This window comes from Sciurus vulgaris, assembly GCF_902686455.1.
Source record: "Sciurus vulgaris genome assembly, chromosome: 10".
NCBI lineage: Eukaryota > Metazoa > Chordata > Mammalia > Rodentia > Sciuridae > Sciurus > Sciurus vulgaris.
In genome coordinates, this window is record NC_136470.1 from 76,982,116 (window position 1) to 77,001,251 (window position 19,136).

General features: G+C 35.5%; 1 protein-coding gene and 1 pseudogene across 2 annotated transcripts in view; one reads left to right on the top strand and one right to left on the bottom strand.

The window, feature by feature from the left end:
- LOC306671068 (biogenesis of lysosome-related organelles complex 1 subunit 6-like) overlaps positions 1 to 19,136 on the bottom strand; it is a 343,174-nt pseudogene that overhangs the window by 80,981 nt on the left and 243,057 nt on the right. The gene's annotated exons all lie outside the window — the stretch shown is intronic.
- The window catches only part of PAK2 (p21 (RAC1) activated kinase 2), a 75,429-nt gene that overhangs the window by 30,564 nt on the left and 25,729 nt on the right, over positions 1 to 19,136 (top strand). Inside the window, exons 2-7 of the mRNA XM_079156235.1 lie at positions 3,879 to 4,086; positions 14,971 to 15,071; positions 15,423 to 15,570; positions 17,020 to 17,051; positions 17,405 to 17,512; positions 18,940 to 19,072. Of these exons, the coding sequence (XP_079012361.1) occupies positions 3,900 to 4,086; positions 14,971 to 15,071; positions 15,423 to 15,570; positions 17,020 to 17,051; positions 17,405 to 17,512; positions 18,940 to 19,072 (709 nt within the window). The 5' untranslated portion in view covers positions 3,879 to 3,899. The remainder of the gene's footprint in view (positions 1 to 3,878; positions 4,087 to 14,970; positions 15,072 to 15,422; positions 15,571 to 17,019; positions 17,052 to 17,404; positions 17,513 to 18,939; positions 19,073 to 19,136) is intronic.

Genomic DNA, 19,136 nt, shown 5'->3' on the forward strand with positions numbered 1-19,136 from the left:
TTGCTTATTTACGACTCTACAACTAATCTTTAGGAAGTTTAGGTTTGGTATAGTATCAAAGAATGCCCATAGTTATCTAAAAGCTCTTGAATATATCTTCCTTTTTAGCTACACCTGGTTAAGACCAGATTTTGTCATAAATTTTAAACCAACACAGCATAACAGATTGAATATGGTAGTCGATATGATAATCCATCCACCTGTCTTCTGCTAAACCAGACATTTAAAAAGATTTTCAGGAGCTGGAACACGCCTGTAATCCTAGTGACTATGGTGCTGAGGCAGGAGAATTGAAAGTTCAATGCCTGCCTCAGAAAATTAGCAAGACTCTGCCTCAAAATAAAAAATGAAAAAAGACTGGGGATGTAGCTCAGGGGCAAAGCATTAATGGGTTCAATCCTCAGTATCAAAAGAAATTTTCAGGATTGTAAAAAATGCCAATCATCTAAGATATTTTTGTTTCAAAAAATAGTTTTTCATAAAAATGTTATTTATGTTAATATATAGTAGTTTTTAAAATTGTAAGTGGATTAAATATTTTAATTTCTCATAGTAAATATAAGTATAACCCTCATAAACAAAAACTCTTTGGAATTTGTTAGCTTATCATTGTTGTGAAAAAATAACTGAGGAAATCAACTGAAAGGAGGAAAGATTTATTTTGGTTCATGGTTTCTGAGGTTTCAGTCCATAGTCACGTGGTCCCATTGCTGTGGGCTTGTAGTAAGGCAGAACATCATGGTGGAGCAAAGCCGCTTGTTTTGTGACTGCCCAGTGTGACCAGAGAGAGAAAGAACTGCTTCCTCCAACTTAGCCCTGCCATCTAAAGCTTTCACCACTTCCCAGTAATGCCATTATCCTGCGACCAACCCTATTTAATACACCAGCTTTTGGAGGGAATTAAAATCCAAACCATAATAGAATCCTCAATAATTTTTAAAGTACAAAGTGGCCAGTTACACTGGTGCACGCCTGTAATCCCAGCTGCTTGGAAAGCAGAGGCAGGAGGATTACAAGTTTGAGTTCAACCTAAGATCCTGTTTGAAAATTTAAAAAAAAGTAAAAGGGATGGGAATATAACTCAGTGGTAGAGCCCTTGCCTCGAATGTGTGCAGGCCCTGGATTCAATTCCAGTGCAGGGGGAGCTTCTTGAAGCTGAAATATTTTGAAAAACTGTTATTGCTATTGTTTGAGAATTGCTGTTTTGAAGAAACTGAGTGATTTAATAAGCATGTATTGAGAATAGGCAGAGATAAAGGGCATGCCTGTCCTAACTTAAGCAAATCTGTATTGGTCTTTTTCACTGGCTTGTGAACTCTTGGAGAAGACCTGGGTGGTCTTTTATTTCTCCAGTGCCTATCATAGAGACTTTAAAAAATGATAATAGCAGCAGCTTTTAATCTTTATTAGCTCATTTAATCTTTATTCTGTGAGGTAGATATTATTAATTCCTTTTTCACTGAGGTGTAATTTACATAGCCTAAAATACTATTACTATTTTTTAATCACTTTTTGTTTTTAATGTCCTTGAAAGTTTTGAGGATTATGCTGTTCAGGAATTTTTAGAGTATCCTTCAATTTGGGTTTGTCTGATGTTTTTATTATGACTACACTGGGATTATGGGTTTTGGGGAAGAGTACTACAGAAGTGAAGTGACTTCTCATTACATTAGATTAGGGAGTAAAGTATGTTAGCCTAAAACTGGTAACTGCTCACTATGATCATTATGTTTGCCAGGTTTAACTGCAAAGTTATTTTTTCCTTTTCATCCTTTTGAAATGAATCCTAAGTCCAGTCCACACTTGAGAGAAAATTAAGTTCAATTTCCTAGGAAGAGATGTATCTACATATGTAAATTTGGAACTCTTCTATAAAGATTTGTCCCCCATTCATTTATTTGTATCTGTGCGAAATGATGTATATTTGTGTACTTTGAGTTGTAATCTAATACTATATTAATTTTATTGTTTACATCATTCTGGTATTGGTCTTTAGGAACTCTTTCTGTATTCCTTGTCCCCTTTGACATGTCCTTATTCCCCTTTTGCCCCCCTCGCCCCCCTTTTTTCCCTTTTGGTATTGGTACTAGGTACTGGGGATTCTGGGGATTGAATCCAGGGCTTCTCACATGCTAGGCAAGCATTTTACTGCTGAGCTACATCCATGGTCCTTTTTAGCCAGTTGAATCTGCTTGCATTCCCCTCTGGCAGCTTAAGAAAACACCAGCACGCCCACCCACTCCCTGCAAGCAGCTGTTTTGGAAGAATCTGAAGCATGTCCTTGGTGCTACCTTAGTTTCCACCCCACTTCTTCCTTAGCCAGGCAGTCTTCCCCACATATTAGATGTTTTTTACTTCCTTTTCCCCTGCTTTCTCTATGTGGTTATCCCCCCAAATGTGTACTTTTTCTCCTTAACTTCTCATTATTCTTCTTATAGGCTGAAAAATAATTGTCATTTCGGCAGATAATAGTGTGTTAAAGTAGTTCACTAGCACAAGTAGTGCTTGTGACACACTCTATCAAGGGAACAAAAGTTGTAAGATTTGGAGTAGAATTTGGTGTAATAATCTTTTCATCCCTAAGTTTTCTAAGTGCTGTTAGAATTCTTTTCAATACACACACACACATACACACACACTTTTGTTTACTAAATGTAGTAAATAACAATCAAATCAAGATCAGAAACCAATCAAAATCTTGTTTAATAGGGAAGTATGTTATTTCCTAAATAAACTTAAATAAACTTTTGCATTAGAACTTGTATAAATTAGAAATCCTCTCCCCTTTACTGATGATTTTAAATCTGTATGACCCACCTTTTTAAAAGAAAACATATACCTATCAAAATATATAAACCAAATTGATATTTCTAACAAAATGACCATATGGGTAAGAGAGGTTACCTGACGGTGATAGAACCTTGTGGTTGTGGCTATACCCTGGTTCTCAGCTATGCTCTAGATTTAATTTTGGCAGTGTACCTGAATTGGTCAAGCATCATGTGACTGTCTTGCAAAAGAGACTAATGTGTATAGATTAGAATGTCAGATTTCCAGAGAGATCAAACTTTGCATCAATAGCATGTTCTTTTTGGAAGTTTTATGTGAAGGTAAGTTATCAATCACAAGACTGATTTGCGTGGAATCTCAGTTGAGGGGTGTTAGTCATGGGTTTGAGAACTAAGCGTTCTATTTCTAAAGAGGGTCCTACCAGAGATATCCTAATTGGCTGTTCAGGACATAGTCTCCTCTTTGGAATTTTCTCTCTTTTAAGACTCCACGTTGCCTGTCTGTGCATTGGAACAGTCTCACAATCAGTTGATGAGGGGAATTGCTTTTTGAAAATTATAGATGGACACAATACCTTTATTTTATGTATATATATTTATGAGGTGCTGAGTATAGAACCCAGTGCCTCACATGTGCTAGGTAAGTACCCTACTACTGAGCTACAACACCTGCCCAGGAATTGCTTTTGATGTTAGTGTTATCATGATTTCCACTTGGTTTTTTAAATGTTTACTAATATTTTAAAACTAAACATTAACTAATTTTGTTAGGGGAGATTACCTTTGTTGAAAATCAGAATGTTACACGTTACTGATTTTTCTCTCTTTGAAAAAAATTAGTAAATATTAATTATACAGGATGGTGTGTTTCATTGTGGCATACATAAGAACATGATTTGATCAATATTACTCTTAAATGTCTCCCCCATGGTTTATTGATCCCCCCAAATTTGCAGATGTCACTTTAAATGGATAACATTTTCTAATTTGGAGTGTGCGGGGGTTAGTTACTACTGCTTGTGCTAGTTCATACTGCTTTTTTTATGTTGTTATTAATATTTTTTTTGGGGGGTTGCCTATCTGTTTCAGGCCATTTCATAATTCTAAATCATGTCTGACAACGGAGAACTGGAAGACAAGCCTCCAGCACCTCCTGTGCGAATGAGCAGTACCATTTTTAGCACCGGAGGCAAAGATCCTTTGTCAGCCAATCATAGTTTGAAACCTTTGCCTTCTGTTCCAGAGGAAAAAAAGCCCAGGAATAAAATCATCTCCATATTCTCAAGCACAGAAAAAGGTAAATAGCTGTTGTGGTTTCAAGAGTCTCCGTATTCGTTTATTATTGTATGTTACCTGCGTTGGTATCTTTTAAGAACAACAAACAGATCCAAGAAAACAGTCGATGCTGATATAAAGGCACTATTGAAAACACTTTGAGCCCAGGAGTTCAGTGCCAGCCTGGGCAACATAATGAGACCTGTCTATAAAAATAAACAAGAAGATTAGTTTATTTGAAACTGTAATAGAAGAGAATAAAACTAAAGTTGTTGTTTATTCTACTTATTATAATCAGAGAATTTCTATACTCATTTCCTTTTTCTGAGACTTTTGGTCATCGTTTAAGACTTTCTTAAATTAATGGGGATTTGTGATTGCATTAGTCCATTCTGTGTTGCTTTAAGAACTGGGTACTTTATAAGAAAAGAGGTTTATTTGGCTTAATGATTCTGGTGACTGAACAGTCCAAAGAATGTTTGGTTTGGGCCTCTGGCATCTTGACAACATGGCAGAATACAAAATGGGAATCAGTTGCTTGCAGAAGAGGACATGTATGGGCCAGGATGTAGGAGAGTGGGGAGAAGCTAGACTTGTTCTTCTATTAATTACCATCATCTCCCTCAGGAACCAATGCACTTCTTGAGATGGGCATTAATCTATTCTGAGAGAGTCCAAACCTGGTTGCTTTCCACAAGGTCCAGCCACCTTTCAAAACCATTAACTGGAGACAGGTTCCTCAACCTTTGAGGGACAAACCATATCTAGCCATAGTAGTGATATTTGAGGAAACCTGCTTCCCCACATGTGAACAAACACACGTACACCTGTGCTGGGGATTAAACTCAAGGCCTCACGCATGCCAGGCATGCCCTCTACCATTGAATCACACACACCCTCAGCCTGGAAACGTACTATTAACACAGGGACCACTATCCCCGGAGTCAGCTGTTTTGGAATTAAGATGTTTTTCTGATTTTTGAGTAGTCTTCAGAAAGATCTGAGGTAGCCTTAGTGATCAACAGTGTGTCTTCAGCAAAGCATGTCTAGTCCAGGGGTTCTCACTCTCAGGACTACTGATATTTTGGGGCCAAATAATGTGTGATTACAGCATTCTGTCCCCATGCATTATAGGATGTTTAGCAGCATTTCTAGTTTTTACCCACTAGATATCAGCAACCTCTCCCAGTCCTGACAATCAAAAATGTCCCCAGACATTGCCAAATAGTTCCTGGGGGACAAAAGTACTCCCAGTTAAGAACCCATTGATCTTGTCATACAACATGGGATAAAGGCTGTAAATAATCTCATATATGTAGATAAATATACATATCTATGTATATATGAAAATTATATATGTCAGAAGTCACTAAATTAATTTTGGTGTCAAATTAAGGAAGAAACTATTCGTTTTCAGAGCTTCAAGTAAGGGTAGGGGGATTATTTAATCACAGTAAGCATGGTAATGTGGCTCTGATAGATGGTAGTAGATATTAGCAAAGAGAAAGATACAGGTCCTGAGTCTACATGGAGATGTAAACCCAGTTGGAAGAGTGGTGCTTTGTATAAAATAATGCTTAATACGCTTTTTTTTTTTTTTCGTACCAGGGACTGAATCCAGGGGCACTTAACCACCGAACCATATCTCCAGCTCTTTTTTATATTTTATTTAAAGACAGGGTCTTGCTGAGTTGCTTAGGGCCTTGCTAAATTGTTGATGGTGGCTTTGAACTCACATTCCTCCTATCTCACACTCCTGAGCCGCTGGGATTACAGGCATGCACCATCACACCTGGTTTAAGACACATTTGAGATTTTAAAATGGTGAAAATTTGAGTTAACATTAATAATGAATCAAATCTTGAAGAATTTAGATTTGAAGACACATTTGAGATTTTAAAATGGTGAAAATTTGAGTTAACATTAATAATGAATCAAATCTTGAAGAATTTAGATTCTTATTCTTGAAGACTAAGAACATAATCATTAGATAGTTGAAAACCTGTTCATTTTGTCATATATATCACTTGTTTCTAATTTTGCTTTTATTAAGATTTTACCTGAGGGAATGGATACGTAGCTCAGTGGTAGAGTAAATGCTGTATGAAGCCCTGGGTTTGATCCCCAGTACCACCTGAAAAAAATTTTTTTTCATGAGGCTATAAACTGAAGAGCCTAGTGAAAGTATGTTTTTAAAATTTATATAACAAGGGATCAGGTGTGTATTTGGTATGTTTGAAGATCAAAATTAGGCTGGATTAAGTAAAGAATAAAGGGGAAGACAAAGCAATGAACCAAAAACTGTGCTTGGGAAGAGGGCAGAAAGGCATGTGTTAGCTATAAATCCTCATCTTCCATTGTAGTAGCTCAGTACATTTAAACATAGAATTTGAAATTATGGAAATGAAAAAATAAAATTATGGAGGTTAATACCAGAAGAAGTTGCAGAGTTGAAATTACTTGACTGTGGGGAACCAGAATCCAAAGTGGAGTAAGAGAATGCTCAAGATAGGATAAAATATGCTGGGTACAGATTTAAAAGTGTGTTGGAAGTAAATATGTATTTTGCATATATATAAACATGGTGTAGTGGTTTACACCTGTAATCCCAACAACTTGGAAGGCTGAGACAGGATTACAAGTTTGAGGCCGGCCTTGGCAACTCAGCAAGACTCTTGTCTCCAAATAAAAAAAATTTAAAACAGGATTGGGGGTATAACTTCAGTGGTAGAGTACCCCTGGGTTCAATCCCCAGTATTACTGGGGCCTGGATATATATATACACCCATACATATATACATAAATTAATACTTGGGGACAACCTTGTAGCTGGTTAAAGAAGACCATAAAGTGAAACAAAACAAAATAGAAAATGTGGCTAGTCCAGTACTTCCATTTGGATAATGGTAGGGTTTGTGAGCAAACTGAACATGCATTTGCGAATAGCATGCAAGTGCAAAACATGCAAGTGCAAAACAGCATAATCTGATCATTTTGAGAATCTTCCTTTTTCCCCCTCCTTTACCAAACCTTCTCTTTCCCTTTGCTTTCTCCCAGAATTACCTAGCAGCTGCAACTAACTCCGGGTCCCCCACTTTTATCTTTATATTAAATAGAAGTCTCTGAGCTGAGGATATAGCTCAGTGACAGAATGCTTGCCTAGCATGTGCGAGGGCCTGGATTTGGTCCCTAGCACTGAAAACAAAAATTTGCAGAACTTGTTAGCCATATACAAAGTAAAGAAAATAGTATAATGAACCTCCTTCCCAACTTCAGTCATTATCATCATTCTGTCTCCTCTTGACGCTTCTTTCCAACGCAAGTTCCTGTTCTTATTGTTCCTGCCTAGGAACAAATACCATCAGGATGAGGGAGAATCCTGTGTATGTATGTCATGCTGGGCTGTTCCCACTGTATTCTCTCTCATTCATTGCCTGGTAGTTGTCTCTGGGTTCCCCCATCCCTACCCCCTGGGCTTCTTTCTTCAGCCACCTGCAGCATTTCTGTATTAGTGTTCTACCTACATCCTGAGCTGCTGTCTCCCTCTTTAATTTTTTCCTAATTGCTTTTCATCTTTGAACATTCCTCATAGATTGTGTTCTTTTACATATAGGGATTTGGTGTAGAAGAGGAGCACTACAAAATGTGGTCAGTATACAGAGGCTAGAAGGGAAACAAGTACATTTTCAGTTTAAAAATCATAATGATCTTAAAAGAAATGCTTTAAGGTGTCTTCCATTATTACTGGTTTTAATTGGTGTCACTGGAAAAATTTAAAACATTAGAAATACCTTTTTAAAAAAATTGATACATAATTGTACGTATTTATGGGATACAGTATGGTTTTTTGGTACCTGCATTCAATGTGTAATGACCAGGTCACAAATGACCTTGTGTTCTATAGTACTAAGCTCAGATGTCATCTTGTTTTCTGGGGAACCATTAGAGAATTTAAACAGGGGAAAGTCCTGGTCATGTTTTTTTTTGGGTAGGAGGGACTGATAGCTGTGTAGAAAATAGGTTTTGTTGGGGTCTAAGAGTGAAGTTGGAAACTAGTTAGGAGGCTTTGTAGTGAGAAATGGCTTAGCTTAGTAGTTTTAATAAGGAAAATAGCAGTGAGCCATTGTTTTGGTATATTTTTCCAAGCTCTATTCAGATAGCTAGTGTTGAGTACATAGTATTTATTAACTAAAGCAGTTATCACGCATAATTATTTAACCAACATGCACCTTCACTTCTGATTATAGAGATAATAGATGGTAAAACATTCTTTCTTGTCCAAAAATTGAATTCTGATATTAGTAGTAATAATGCTAGCTCATACTTCCCTACCTGTTTCTTAAAGAATGCTCTTCTGTATAATGGAACAAATATAGTTTTCCCAATTTGAAGCTTTTCTAGGTCAAAATAATAAGGGGATGTAAAAACTGATTGTTAGAATAGAAACAGAAGAGTCTTCCTTTTAAACAGGTATGGATTTTCTTAACCTTAGACGGTAGCTCAAATGTAGCCTGAAAGGCCCGAGACCCTGAAAGGATGTGACAATAGCCTACTTATGCTTTTTTGAAGTACCTGTTGTCAGCACTGCCTCAGGGGCTCTACCTCTTGACTGAAGGTTGCTGCCTGCCTGCTGCTCTTGTTTTGTTGTCTAAGGTAAAGTTGGGAAATGATTCTAAGAATCTCGTTTTCTCCTAGAACACTAATAAGTTGTGCATTTTATTAAAAGAAACTTCTTTCTGGAGTCCATTACTTCCCATCAAGTGATCTAGTTGCCTGGTGGACACACTGTAGATGATTAATAGGCAAAAGTGGGAAGTTGATTTACTTCTATTTTTTTTAAACATTAACAGATTTCCTTCCAAAACTAAGGTGTCTAAATAAATTATTTTTATTTATCTTTTAATTCTTGGCTTCTAGAATTATGTGGTCAGTTTATATAGCGGGTCCTTTGAGCATATTGTTCAGTTTGAGACTTGCTTTAGCACCTTTGTTTTACATACTGTTTCTGATATCCCTTTCTGCTCCTGCTGGGACTACTAAAATGTAGGAAGTATTTGAAGAACAAATGGAATTAAACATTTTTTAGGATATTATGTCATTTTACTTTGAGCAGAGTACAGCATATAAGTGTATCTCAAGTTCTTCTTAATCATTTTCATGTCTTTCTGTAACTTTTCATTCTATATCCCTAACATATGAAACTTTCTTTCATAGGTTTGTTTCTCTAAACACAACACTCCCAAGTTGAAGAACATGGTTGGGCCCTAGACACAACAGGAACCAGGAATTCTTTTGCTCTATATCTTATCTTTCCTCTTTCTGTGTACCTGTTTCCTGTTTCTTTTGTATTTTAGTCTGGATTTTCTCTCTGTGTTAGGAAATATAGCCCTCAACAGTAACTGGGCTTTATTTCTTATTAACCATAATCACTGGAGATAGACTGATTCTCAGGATGCCAGGTCTGGCTTAGGTCAGATATCACCCCTGAAGCAGTTGACTGGGATTGTTGGGGAAACTGGCTGGCCTGGCTTGAGTGAGATACCCCCCTTGGGCCAATCATCTGTGATCAGGGTTATATAAGAAAATGACATTTTCCCCAACCATGTACAAAGAAAGCATGAGGAATGTTCCCAGAAGTAGGATGACAAACAGATTTAAAAAGAAAACCAAAATGTTTCATAGTTAATAAAATTCTGTTTTTTCTGTCAGCCATACAAGAACAGTATACAAATTAAACTATGAATTTATAGTTAACAAGTATTTCTTCTATATGCAATATACTTGGTTAGAAGCCACAGGACATAAGGAGAAGTAGAGGGTATGACCTTGGATTACTCAAAGTCAGTCTTGTGGAAAATTAGAGGTTGGTTATGATGGATGCGTGTTTCAGTAAAGACAGCAAACTTTTCTGAGAGTTGGATTTCCCTCTGTTCCTTTCCATGATCATTATGGCCTGCTCTCTTACTATGGCCACAGATGTGCCTAGAAGACCTAGAGAAGAAGTAGACATTTGAACACAAGTCTGTCATCACTGTTCAAAAAATATCATGTTTCCTATTAATGCTAGATCATTACTACCTTCGTAAACAAAGAATAGCAGTAACATTCCCAGCTTTGTGTGTGCAGACCTATCAAAGAGCATGATTTTTAACTCTTTTGTAATAGGAGGGTATTCTGGTTAAACATATCTATTTAACCACATTGCTTCTGTTTACTTTCCCTCCCAAAATCCAGCTAAAATGACAGTAAAAATAATAATAAAAAAAAATTATAAGGACAACAAAAATAGGAGAGGAGACATAGTGCACAGCTTTCAGTGCATATTTAGAGGAGTGGAGTGGTGGGAAATGGCACCTGACTAAATGGAAAAAAAAGACATCACACATTTGCAGAGGGTAATGTTTGTGGGAAGTGAATCAGTTTCCCTTCTAAAAATCTCAGAGGCTCAAGATTTAGAGGCACACAGTACTGTGGGGAATGGGGGAGGAAAGGAGGGGATAGCCAGGCTGAAAGGACTGGGAATTAATTGAAAGTTTACATATAAAATGTCAGAGACTCCCTGGTACTCTTTTTCTCTTATCTCTCCAGCCATGAAAATATCGCCCCCCCCACCCCCCATCCTGTGGATGGAGGGAGAATATTTGCATTTAGTTCAGGAGAAATTAGACCAGAGGGGCCCCTATTCAATTCACGGGAAGTTGAAGCATTAGAATGAAAAACATGGATTCAATAAAAGTCAGCATATAAAACTCCTTTCCTCTGTCCTGTTTTCAGAATACTTGTAGCTTGACTCATAGTTCGCTCACAAGAGATTGGAGAATTTTTTTCCCCAGATAAACAGTACTCTTGGGGAAAATATACCCTAGGCATTCTAAAACCCCAGTCCCATCTTTAGCAAAAAGACTAAGTTTATCTCTCAGTTAACTCTTTAATACTTTTCTATATTAGTAGATAGCAAAAGATCTCCAGACATTGTAAGAGTCCAAAATAATGGGATATTTATAAAAGGCATTTAGCCACCCATGTCAATAAATGCCAGACTCAGGAGTCTGAGGCAGGAGGATGATAAGAAGGCCAGCCTCAAAAACTTATCAAGAGCCTATCTCAAAATAAAAAGGGCTGGAGGTGTGGCTCAGTGGTAGAGGTCCTCTGCATTAAATCCCCAGTACCATCAAAACAAAAGAAAGAAAAAGAAATTAAAAGCGCATTTAGAAAAACACAATGTAGAAAGAAAATAAATCACAAAACTCAGGTTTTACACACACATAGACCATATTATCTTCAAAGAACGCACAAAACAAGAAAAGACTACAACGAGGAATAATTTCTGGGAAATCAGTATTTAAGATTACCAAAAATATATAAGCGATATCAATAGGAGGATGATTGGAAGATAATTGAGAAAATGTTCTAAGAGTTAAACAAAAATACATCAATGGTGGCTGAGACTGGCTCAGTGGTGGAGTGTTTGCCTAGCATGCATGAGGCACTGGGTTTGATCCTCAGCACCACATACAAAACTAAATAAAATAAAGTTATTTAAAAAAGAAATCAATGGGACCAGCTGATAGTGGCACACATCTGTAATACTAGTGACTCAGGAGGCTGAGGCAGGAGGATCACAAGTTTAGAGCCAGCCTCTGCAGCTCAGTGAGGCCCTAAAGGCATCTTAGTGAGACCCTGTCTCAAAATAAAAAATAAAATGGGCTGTAGGGTGTATGGTTTTCAATCCCTGGTACCCCCCCCCCCCAAAAAAAATACATGCAAAATATGAGAGAATAGTTTCAAATTACTAATAATAAGCAAATAGAATGAAGGAAATATCAAAGAAATAATAGAAAAAAAGTGTCCAAGACCTGAAGAATATGATTTCCAGATGAATGTGACTCATTGTGAACTCAGCTCAGTTTAATGAAGATCACAGCATCCTCAAATTTTATAATACCACAGATAAGACAGTAAAGTCTATTGCACTTCTAGTCAAGGTGGAGCAACAGGGACTGGATTTATACTTCTACCTAAAGGAACTAAAGCAAAGGAAAAAATATACAAAACAATGGTTTTCAAGACACTGGACATAAGGCAATGAAGAAAAATGATTCCTAAGAGAAAAGAAACAAATGAGGTGAGTCATTCAGCCTTCTGCCTACAGAGTTTCTAGACTGCAGCAAAGAGAAAGGAAAATTGGTGATCTCCCTAAGTCAAGAAACAGCAATTCAATCCTAGGATTAAGAGTAGGCATTGAAGAAGAAAAGATTAGTGAAAGAGCTGTGGGACAATTTCAGGAAGACTGATATATGTATGATTGAATTCTCTGAGGGAGCTGGGGATATAGCTCAGTAGGTAGAGTGCTTGCCTGGCATGTACAAGGCCCTGGGTTGGATCCCCAGCACCGCAAAAAAAAAAAAAAAAAAAAAAGTCTCTGAGGGAGGGAGGGAGGGAGAGGAGAAATATTTGAAAAGTATTTTTAAAACAATGGCAGAGAGCTGGTGGTGTAAGTGGTATATAGCAGTTGAGTATCATACGTGAGGCCCTGAGTTCTCTGTCCCAGCATTGCAAAAGAAAAGGGAAACAAATACCTTTTTACATGTGTGAAAGCCAAAAGAATTTTATCAGTATCAGACTGTACTTTATTACAAAAAAAAAAAAAGTTTAACCAGGTCCTTCAGGCAGAAGGAAAATGATGTCAGGTGAAATGTGCATCCACACCAAGAAATGAAAAGCACTGGAAAAGATTGTTTTTTCTTAACTAACTAAAAAACAATCATGTCCTTAAAGAATGAAGTACTGATACATGCTATAACTTGGATGAAATCTCAAAAATATTAAGTAAAAAAAAACTATTTGCAGAAGACCATGTATTATATGATCCCATTTATATGATTAGACAGATAGGCAAATCTTTGGAGACAGGAAATAGATTTGTGGCGACACAGGTGATGGAATGGGGAGTAATGATCACGAATGGTATAAGGTTTCTGCTGCTCCTGATGTAAATATTCTAGTTAGAGTATGATGATGGTTGCAAAATTCAAAAATATACTAAAGCCCATTGAATTATATAGTTTAAAAGGTGAATATAACAACAAAGGTGATGAAAGGGGATAATAAAAAAATACTTGGTTAATTCAAAAGAAGGCAGAAAGGATTGATAAAGCAGTCCTATGATATGCTAAGTAAGGATATTCCTTTTTGTACATCCAGCCACAAGATAGGTTAAAATAAAAAGTATGCTAAAACTGGGAGTGTAGCTCAGTGGTAGAATGCCTAGCATGCTTGAAACCCTGGGTTTGATCCCTAGCACCACAGAACAGGGTGGTTATGTTAGCAACATAAATAAACTTGAACTGGCTATGTAAACATCAGACAACTAGATTTTAGAGCTCAAAAAATATTATCAGATTAAGAAAGTTATTTCATAATAGTTCATTTAGATAATGTAACAAGTAAACATTATGTACTGCTAATAGCTTCAAAATACATGACACAAAAATGGATAGGATTTCAAAGAGAAATTGACAAATCCAGTTATAATTGGAGATTTTAATACACTTCTTTCAGTAATTGATAGAACAAGTAGATAGAAAATTGGTATTTAGAAGATTTGAACATACCAGCCAACTCGACCTAATGAATATTTATAGAACATTCCATGCAACAATTAGAATACACGATTCTTTTATGTGTATTCTTTTAAGTGTACACAAGATAAATCATATTTGAGTAATTTTTTTAAAACATCTCAATAAGTGTGGAAGGATTGAAATAACAAAGTTTATTATGTGAACACAATGTGATTTAATTAGAAATCAGTAACAGGAAGCCCTCTGAAAATATGTAGAAAGTAAATAAAACACTTCCAAATAAAGAAATCGAAAGGATATTTAGAAAATATACTGAGTGAAAATGAAAATCAAAACACAGGTATTTGTAAGATAGATAAAGCTAGACTATGGTTGTTACTCAATGGTAGAGTGCTTGCCTAGCACGTGTGAGGCACAAGGTTCCATCCTCAACACTACATGAAAGTAAATAAATAAAACAATAAAAGGTATTGTGTCCACTTACAACTAAGAAATAAAATTTTTTTTTTTTAAAAAGGAGACCTAACTAATGGAGAGAGATTCACTGTTGTCATGGATGAGAAAACTCAGTGTTAAGAAATCGGTTCTTCCTAAATTGGTCTATAGATTCAGGACAATTTCAGTAAGAATCCCAGCAGGCTTCTTATAGAAATTTAACAAGATCATTCTAAAATTCCTATAGAAATGGGGCAGACCTGAAATATCCAAGTGGTTTTGATTTAGAAGAAGAGGAGAAGAACAAAGATAATGAGGAGGACGACTTGGACTTACACTGTGTGCTTACCAAAAATGATGGTGACTAAGGCTGACTGGTGTTAGCATAAAGGTGTGGATAAGCCAATCGTTGTAACTAAACAGGATGTCCGGAAATAGACCCACACAAGTATCAGCTGCAATTAAAGCAGGGAGATTTGGGGAGGGAGGAAAGGAACTAATATGTTTGAATTTACAGAGAATGTGATTTATAGGTGATAGAATGTGATTGGCAGAAATGTTGCATAAAGTATTTTACAGTGAGGTCATTCAAAAACTGGGTTGTTTTGAAATATAGCAGTTGTTAACTTCAGTAAGAAGAAAGGATAAGTTTGTACTATAAAGAAATGGCTTCTAAACTACTTGTCTTAACAGGTCCCCAGCCCTTTACAGCAGTATAGGTTACTTCACCTCATTTATAGGTTTCTGTTCAGTCAGTATTTTAAGGGAATTCTCTTTTCTTGAATAACATCATTCCTAATAACATCATTCCTATCTTATATAAATTTAAGATTATTAACCTTGTTTAAATAGATACTTTTCTCTTTTTTTTCCTGAATGCCCTCTAGGAAGTAAAAAGAAAGAAAAGGAACGACCAGAGATTTCTCCTCCATCTGATTTTGAGCACACCATCCATGTTGGCTTTGATGCCGTTACTGGAGAATTTACTGTAAGTTTTACCTAGTTAGGCTTCGTTTATAACATCACTCAAACTTTTTCCCGTGGTACTAACTTTTGAAGTTAATTTTTCTGCCCACAAGTTAATTGTCAGTTCTTACTGTCTTTTCTTACAAGCACTAAAGGTAGGGTGTATTTTTTCCCTAGGGGAACTGAGCCTATTAGTTATGATTACCCAAAACAGATATAGAAAAGTAGACTAGAAAATCAGACCAGTTAAAATTTAGTCAAATCTAAAATTATATGTTTTGTTTTGTTTTATGTGTTTTGATATTTATCTCTGAAAATTGATTTTATTAAAGCAATTGAAACCACAACTCATTTCTGAATTTCTTTTTGTTAGGGCATGCCAGAGCAGTGGGCTCGATTGTTACAGACCTCTAACATCACCAAACTAGAGCAAAAGAAGAATCCTCAAGCTGTGCTAGATGTCTTAAAATTCTATGACTCCAACACAGTAAAGCAGAAATATCTAAGTTTTACTCCTCCTGGTAAGACATCAGACAGTGGTAAAAGACTGAATCACATGGAAGGTTGTGAAGCACTGCTAGATAGAAGGATTATTTCTGGAAAAATAAAAGGCTAAGCTTTAGTTCTTCTTCCTACTTTCTCCTGTATAGATGCTTTTTGTAAACTGGGTGGCTCTTGAACATCATTTGGACTCTGAGGATTACATTAATCTCATAGTTTTGTTAGAAATGGAATTGAATATGTTAAATTTTTTCCATATTTTTATACATTATAATTAAATGTGATAGTGGGATTTGTTGTTACATTTAATTGGGGTTTTTCCCTCCTCACTGCTTTAAGGATTTTCAGTTTAAAAGGAAAAGGTGTGGATTCATAGAAATGTTTATGCTAGAGTTATGTTTATTGTGAGTTGCATAGAAGGGACTTTTACTAAGTTAATGTACAGAGCTTGAAAAAATGTTTTCCTACGCAAAAATTGAAATCGGTCAAACATGTAAATACATAAAAATAAACATAACTGAAAAGATTTATACCTCAGAATTAGGATATCACTGGATAAGAATTGGAACATAATTGATTTTTAAAAATAGTTCATTTAAATCAGCATCAGAATCAAGTCCATGTGTTACAGTTGGTTCCTCTGGAATTCTTTGAGATTTAGACTCCCATTCCCCACACTGGTTCTTCTGCTTTCTCTTCCTTGCATTGTACTTTAAAGATGCAAGATCATGTGTCCTGTTTCCCTCAGTGTAGATTTTGCCAATTTTTCTCTCTCTGAAGTTATATATCTAGTTTTTAAAAATAATGTACTTAAGCTAAAATCATCTGTGGTTTGAATTAATTGTATTTAATATGTACATCATCACAGAAAGAAAGGCTGTGTTCAGGAAGAAGTAAACTTCTTTGCGAGTAATATTAATCTTGAGCTTTTTAAAACTTTAATCTGGTTTATCCTTAGGAAAAGGTCAGACTTTTACCTAGAATTTTTGTGTCAACTAGTAAGTTGCATTTTAAAAAGAAAGAAACCTTAGGTCAAAAATACTGCTTTTGGCAGTTGCCATGTTTAAATGGTGGCTTTATATCCCCTTTTTCCTTGATAGGCAATTCTCTGGAGAAAGTATCTTAAACAATAAAATGTTTTATTTTTAATACAGATTGATAGGTATAGTTTCCATTATATTTTAGTAACTTTATTGAAGCATAATTTGCATATAATAAAATTCACCCATTTTAGGTATCAATTCAGATTTTTTTTAAAAAGTATTTTTGAGGTTTCATTAAGATTTGAGAGTTATTAACTGAGTCTTACATAAATTATTGTTTATATTACTGTTATTGTCATTTTTCTCAAGAGGTAAAATGAAATCAGGTTAAGAAATTTCACTTGCTCTCCTTTTATATAATTTTTTTTTGGTTATATAAAGTTTTCTTTCTTGAATTGTTAACATTCCTTTCTTTTTCATATTCAGAGAAGGATAGCTTCCCTTCTGGAACACCAGCAGTAAGTTAATAATTTATTTCTTACAGTTCTTGTTCTAATTTAGGTTACCCAAAACAAAACTGTTTTTATTTTGCTTTATAAAATAAATTTTGCCATCAGAGGTAAATGATTGTTCAATATATTTGTACATAGTACTCAAGAATATTTATCATATACATTTATTTCATATACTTTTCCCTATTTCATAAATCACCTTTACTTTTTAATTGATGATATTGGAACCAGTGAGGTTTAATCATGTAAAAGTAGCTATTGAAAACATAACTTCTTTATGTCTAAAAAAAGAGAGATGGTCACATTTTAACCTTTTAATTTTACTGGCTTCTCTTCCTTTGCTCATGTGATGAATGCAGCTAAATACAAAGGGATCAGAAACATCAGCAGTAGTAACAGAGGAAGATGATGATGATGAAGAGGCTGCACCTCCTGTCATTGCACCACGACCAGATCATACAAAATCAGTGAGTGATTGACTAATGCCCTGGTGTGTGCATCTGTGCATGTGTGTTTCTAAAAATAGCTGTTTTCATTTGACTTTCGGTGATAATTTCAAAAAGACTTTAAGTTTAAATAGTTTAGTATAAGCAAATTAATTTAAGATAAAGATTTTTGCCTAAAGAATACTCATCAAAAACTACTGTTTTGAAAAATAAAAATCTAATGACTTCTTTAAAAGTTAGACTACTTAACTCACTGGGTTTTTTCTTTCTATATTTTGTCCTCTTCTCCAGAGAAGTCATCTGTTTCTCTGGTTTTTCTCTTTCATAATGTAGATAACTATTATATGTAAAACTTAGATATTTCCTCTTCCTAGATCGTATATTTTATTTCTCACTTTTATATTTCTTTCAAAGCTTTGATGTCATTCAAAAGACAGTTGAGAGTGAAATTCCTCACCAGCTAAGGGAGAATTTTAATAGTATTGACCTCAGATGGAGCTAGGAAGGGAGAACTACTAAAGGGACTTGCAGTGAACTGTGATGTAGTGGAACACAGTGCAGAGCACAGGCAGAGCTCCCAGGACTGCCACTGGATCCTAATCTCAGGATAGATGACTCTGTTTTCTTTATTTCTTACAACTGGCTCTTTGAAGTAAAAGAGAGGGTAGGCATTATATTTGTGTAAAATGTTTTGTAGAAATCACTAATAGTTATTTCAACATCAGGATTTCAAAATGCAAGGTCTTTTGCGTTTTATTTCTTTTTTTATTAAAAACATTATTTTTAAACTTGTTTTTTACTGCATTGTTATACTATTTTATTTTTTAACTTTAAAAACATTTTTAATTGTAGATGGACACAATACATTTATTTTATTTATTTATTTTTATGTGGTGCTGAGGATTGAACCCAGTAACTCCCACATGGCAGGCAAGCACTCTACCACTGAGTTATAACCCAAGCCCCAGTTACACTATTTTAGATCTGGGCACACATACATTTTATTCACGGACCTGCTATTTTGCTGGTTACCCTTTTTTCTTTTTTGTTACCATGGATTGAACCCAGGGACACATTCACAGCCCCCTTTTTTATTTTTCATTTTGAGACAGGGTCTCACTTAGTAGCTTAGGGGCTTGCTACATTGCTGAAGCTGGCTTTGAACTTGGAATCCTCCTGTCTCTCAGCCTCCCAAGTCACTGGGATTATAGCACGTGCCACTGTGCCTGGCTTCTAGTTTTTCTTTTAAATACATTCATGCTATGGCCAAGAAAAATGTTTCACATTTTTTTCAATACATGTTTTTGGTAGTCTGAAAATATTGTGTTCTTTAAAAAAATAAGAGCAATAACTTAGTTTTGGTAAAAAATTAAGGAACTGAATAACTAGTAAGAATATCTTAAAATGTTTTTTCTTAAATCTCAGTAATGAACCATATATCTCTGCAGATATATACTCGGTCTGTAATTGACCCTATTCCTGCACCTGTTGGTGATTCAAATGTTGACAGTGGTGCCAAGTCTTCAGACAAACAGAAAAAGAAGACAAAGATGACAGATGAAGAGATTATGGAGAAATTAAGTATGTTACCTACATTTTACATTATTCTTAAATTAACATTTCCTAAAACATCTGACCCAAGTCT